The 5,416-nt window shown below is 46.3% G+C and overlaps 1 protein-coding gene across 1 annotated transcript; it reads right to left on the bottom strand.

Moving 5' to 3' along the window:
• Positions 1–1,088: 1,088 nt before the first annotated feature.
• Positions 1,089–4,439, bottom strand: emilin3a (elastin microfibril interfacer 3a). The gene is made up of 4 exons (XM_070911127.1): positions 4,288–4,439; positions 4,014–4,133; positions 3,267–3,862; positions 1,089–3,049 (listed from the first exon to the last, which is right to left on the bottom strand). The coding sequence occupies exons 1-4, from the start codon at positions 4,437–4,439 to the stop codon at positions 1,089–1,091; spliced, it is 2,829 nt and encodes a 942-aa protein (XP_070767228.1).
• Positions 4,440–5,416: the final 977 nt, after the last annotated feature.

Here is a 5,416-nt window from a genome sequence, read left to right on the forward strand (position 1 = left end):
TGTCATTTTAATGGTTGTTTGTCCGGTAGGGGAATGGGAACTAACAAGGGAGGGTTATTAGCAAGGTCACCTATCGCCCTATTGTAACGTCCAATGAGAACAGTGGCTCAGACAGCTGGGCTGGTAGATTTGTAGCCTAGAGAGAGGGAGACTAAGATGTAGGTTGCTGTACTGAAGTGCTCCTTGTCTTCCTGTATCACCTTGGCAGTAATGCCAATTTCTAACTTTCATCTGGCAAGCAAGGGCTGTCCCCATGAACTTAATATTTGGAAGGGAGACTAACATTTATCCTCTGCATGAACATAGCTTCAGTCAAGTCAATCCGCCCTAGTCCCCAGCAGTCAATAGTATTGCTTTTATATTGCTCTCTTATAGTTTCCCCACTTCTCTGCATCAACACCTCTCACCTTTTGGGTTGGTGAAATCCCATTCAGACACAAGAAGAGTCCTTAATACATCTATCTAACACCTCTTGTGTGAAATGTTTGTTAACCAAGAAAGCATGAACTGTAAAGAAACTTATTTATTGGATTGTCAGAACTGGAAAACCTTGAAATTAAACTGTATATAGCTCAAAATGCTAACATTTTATGTATTATTACAATTGGAATAGAAATGTTGAAGAACTGAAATCATATAAAAACACAATATCTTGTATACTTCTAGTCTAGACATAAGAAAAATCAATACAAAAACTTAACATGTAAACATTGTTAAACAACTGTTCATAGAAGAATTTTTTGTAAGCTTTACAGAAACAGTACAGTAACACAGGTGCAGTTTGCTGTTGTTTATCTGTTCATTAATCACTGCAGCTCTAAATAATGGTCCATTACCACAAACAGTTTATCTTAGCACCTTCATGATTACATTTCAATATTCTGTGTTATTTGTGCAGTCAGAAATAGCTGCCATTTTCATTTTATACTGTAAGCTAACTAAAACCATCCTTATTTCAGTGCAGGTTCAAAACCTTTGTATTTTACAATTCAAATAATTAGATGGGGTTTTAGTGGACCCCCACTACACCTGCAGAGTATTTATCCTTTTTCATTCATTTTTAAAATCTATTGTCCATATAAACTGAACTAATTCAAAGTGAAGGTGTCCCCTCGTCTCGGCTCTGCCTCCAGCTCTAAACTCTGTTGTGTTGGCTCTACCTTGGAGGTACAGTTTTTGAGTTCGCCCCTCAGCTCAGACAGCTGCTGAGCATGGCTGGAAAGAGTCCCATTGACTTGAAGGAGAAGCCCATTCGATTGTCCCTCCAACTCCTCCCTGATTCTCTCCAGGTCCTCTGCCAAGTAATTCAGGCCCTTACACTGGTCCTCCACACTGGCAACACGCCCTCCAACCTCAGTTACCTCTTTCTGGACCCCCATAGCTGTGCTCCGGCAGCCCTGGACCTCCTGAGCTAGTCGCCTCTTCATCTCCTGCAGATCACCCTTAAGTCGGGTCAGTCTGCGCTCACCTGCACCAAGCATGGAAGCCTGATGTCCAACCAGCTGGACCACACCCTTTATCTGCTGCGCCAAGCGAAGCTCTCTCTCGTGCCAGGAACTGTTGGTTTTACCCACCTGGTGGACCACTGTCCCCAGGGAATCTTGGAGGCCTCTCAGGGTGTGGTTGACTGAGCGGACATTGAACTTGAGGATTGTGAGCTCTCCTCGGATGGGAGAATCTCCCTCTGCTTGTTCCTGCTGGTCCCTGAGGGTCAGACGTCTCAGAATGTTCTGCAGTGTGACATTGAGGCTATTTAAACGGTCACCTTGCATGTCCAGTACCTCCTTCACATTCTGCTCCTCTGCCAGGTTAGCACTTGGTGCAGCAGAGTCTCCCTGGATGGCAGGTGGGTTTTGAGATGAGGAACAGGAAGAGGAGCAGAGAATCTCAAGGCTGCTCAGGTGCTTCTGGACTCTGTCCACATCCACCTCTAGTCTCCCTCGGAGGGACTCCAGCTCTGTCTCCAGAGTAGGAACAGCATGACCCTCCAGCAGTGCAGGGGCAGTGGCATTGCCCAGCTCCTCCAAAGCCGTCAGTAAACGGCCTTCCAGAGCCCTCAACTGACCCTCCATTCTGGCCTCCAGGCCCTGTCCTGTCTCAGCTCTGTCTGGGACACCTCTCCTCCTTCCAGACTCATCACCTTTAATCTGCCCAGTCAGGTTTAGCTTGGCCTCTACATACCCCAGACGCCCCTCCAGCATTCCCTCTATGTGGTCCTTATGTCCACCCAGCTCCACTCTCAGGTGCCCCTGGGACTGGTTGAGGCCTGCTACTGATGTTTCCAGCAGCTGCACCCTTTCAACCAGTCCACTCACTCTACTACCGCAGCTTTCTGTAGCCTTTAAACCATGTATCTGTGCCTGGAGGTTTACCAGCTCTGTCCTCAAGTGTGTGGTACTTTCCTCCAGAGCATCTTCCATCTGTTCTTGCCTCTCACCTTTCTCCCTCTGGCACTGACGACGCACATCCCCAGCTTTCTCCTCGCATCGGCCCTCTGCACTCTCCACATGCTTCTCAAATCCGTCAAGAATTTCTGTCCTGGCTACACTCAGCTTGGCATCCATCAACTTCTCCATAGCCCTCTGGTCATTTTCCCCAAGATTGCCAGTGGAGTCTGATACCAATCCCGCTCTATTCGACATTGTCTTCAGTGCTCCATCGTGTCCCATCACTGTTGCTTTGAGTTCCTGCAGCTCTGTTGTCTTGGCTTGCAGCACTGTCCTGAGCTCCTCTATCCTTCCATTCAATTCTGTAAGGCCTGGAAACACATGCCTGCCATCTACACCCTCTGTCTCAGGGTCTCCCCCAGGAATCTCTACAAACCCTACAGTGGATGGACTAGAGGCTACAGCTGGAGCGGGAACAGGACCAGGGGCAGCAGAGAGCAGAGCTGACAGCATCCTGTTGGCATCCTCTCTCAGTGAGGCTCGTAGGCTATCTTCCAGTCCATTCACAGTTCCCCTTAGGGTCTCCAGACCCTGGTTTAGGCGTTGCACATCCTCCTCCATTCGATATATTCGCTCCTCAGTCTCACTGTCTAGAGCCTGGCCTAAGTAGAGAAAGAAAAGCTGTTAACATTGGGACAAACGTAGTACATTTTAAATTGCAGTTTGAATCCAGTTCAAAAGAAAATGATAAATTGGTCTTTCAGAGCCTCATGGGACTCCATTACTTTGTGCATGGTCAGTTTTTCATTTATCCAGTGTGAACACACTCCATAGTTAAACCCAGTTTGAATTAGTATGTAGTTTGGAATTAGGACACACCTATGGTCTCACCCGCAGGCTGTTCACCACCAGAGGGAGGAGGAGGAGGAGGGATTTCCTCTGGTATATGTTCCTCAGGTCCTTGGCTATGCTCATGTTCATGCTCATGTTCATGTTCATGTTCGTGTTCTTGGCCATGTTCTTGGTCGTACTCTGTTAGATGTGGTTCCTGGTGCTCTGGCATTGGCTCTGGCATTGGCTCTGGCATTGGCTCTGGCTCAGATGGATAAGGCACGAAGGAGGTGTCTGGGTAGGAGGAGGACCTCGGAGGCCCAAAGTGGCGCATTGGGTAAGGGTTAAAACTGTTGGTGGGAGGTCCTTTAGGTTGACTCCATGGGTTGGCCTTCACAACAGTGTTAATAGGTGGGCCCTTGAACATGGGACCTTTGTACTGTGGGCCCTTGAAGTGTGGCCCCTTGAACAGTGGGCGTTTCATTGGCGGGCCCTTGAATGGTGGCATCATTTTCATGGGGTGTTGGTAAACCGGATTTCCCTCCATACAGCCATAACCAGAGTACCCCGGACAACAACGCCACTCCAGCTCTGTGACGGTTTTTTGTGCCACCTTGTAGAGTGGTTTGTACAGCAGACGATACCTGAGAGGAATAACCAACCATTAGTCAGGAACATGCACTTGACTGTGTTATTTTGTAGCCTGAAGTGATGTGAATCCCCATTTTCTGTTATGTTAAGGTAGATCAAGGGCTAAATATCAACATTACACAACAAGAGCTATTGTTTACTCACAGCAGAGTTGGACATTTTTGACCCCAGGAACACTTGTTGTACTCAGCTTTTACATATGGGGCAGCCCCATCCTGCACGGTGAAGGACACTGTCTTTTCAATGACATAGGCACAGTGGTTCCTTTCAGAGAGGAGATAAAAGATGACAGATGGGACATATTATGATTTCTATGAATTTTGTCACTCAAAGTAAACTGTAACTCAAACTCTTAAGTGATGTAGACTTGATTCCTGAGAGCACGAGACAGAGAGAGAGAGAGAGAGACAGAACTTACTTGTGTCTGCTGGTGGGTTTCCCTTGGTCATGGTGTTGACTGAGCCCAGCTTTATACTGGTTGAACTGGAATGGTCTGTAGAACTTTGTTTCGACCAGTGACAAAAATAGAGTCATGAACACAAAAGGACTCAGAGCCATCACAAAATGCATCCTTGAATATCCACGTGTTGAGTCAAAAGCTCAGTGAAAGGAGTCTTCAAACTGAGGTAAAGGTGATCTCACAAAAGAAAAAAGTCTTCCTCCCTCAAGGGCAAGTAGTACCCTAAATATTCCACTCCAGTCACTTGATATGTAAATAATTGAATTTCCAAGACTGACAATATATCTCAAGTCACAAAAAGGCCAAAAAAAAAAAAAAGACTTCAGTCTCTGCAAAACAACCTTTTTGGCTGTGCTATAAAGCAGAATGCCACCCTGTGAATGTTGACCCTGATGCTGGCTGTGGGTGTGGTGAACTGTTAGAGTGACAACAGTCCTCTGTGAGTTTGGCGGACTACAGGCGCCACTAATAGGGCCCCAATGGCACCATCTGCATATCTCCTCCCACTTAACCTCCTCAAAGTAACACCAGAGTAACACTGGAGGAGAGAAGAGAGCCCTCACCTTCACAGTTAGTGTTATTCCTGTGGTTCTGTAGTACTCAACTTTATAGAAAATCCAGTTTTTATTTTATATCTAGTTTGAAGGCTACCTCTACCAATCAGAGCAGCAGCTGAAGTCCATGAGCTGTTTTCCCATGGTGACATCACGGCAAACCAGAGGGGAAATAGCACATCACATCCAGAGTGTACAAAACCAGGCCTTCTCCCAAAATAGGCACCCTTTGTTGTTTTAACATTTTAGCGACTTTAGAGTATGAAGAAGACTTACCCTGTACTGTGTATGATTCTCAAGTGTATAGGCCTTTTCCACAGAAGCTGTTTTGACTTGTCACAGTTGGAAAAGCACAGGTGTAACTAATAAAATTAATGATTCTGAATTCCATTTTGCTCCTTTGGTTTCATGGTCCTGATATTGCATGCTGGTTCACTGTCAGACTGTCATGGCTTACTGGGACGCTTGAATACAACAGTGGCACCGTTAATGTTATTAGTAACACCTGTGCTTTTCCTGCCATAACAAGTCAA

The sequence above is a fragment of the Enoplosus armatus genome, chromosome 8 (genome assembly GCF_043641665.1).
Source record: "Enoplosus armatus isolate fEnoArm2 chromosome 8, fEnoArm2.hap1, whole genome shotgun sequence".
Lineage (NCBI taxonomy): Eukaryota > Metazoa > Chordata > Actinopteri > Centrarchiformes > Enoplosidae > Enoplosus > Enoplosus armatus.

What these genes read in the sequence shown, in the direction of transcription:
- emilin3a (XM_070911127.1), bottom strand. Translation starts at nt 4,439, where the DNA reads ATGCATTTTGTGATGGCTCTGAGTCCTTTTGTGTTCATGACTCTATTT. An exon ending in CAAAAATGTCCAACTCTGCT is followed by an intron (nt 3,863 to 4,013) that starts GTGAGTAAACAA and finishes TATTCCTCTCAG; the next exon opens with GTATCGTCTGCTGTACAAAC. An exon ending in GCCTGCGGGTGAGACCATAG is followed by an intron (nt 3,050 to 3,266) that starts GTGTGTCCTAAT and finishes TTCTCTACTTAG; the next exon opens with GCCAGGCTCTAGACAGTGAG.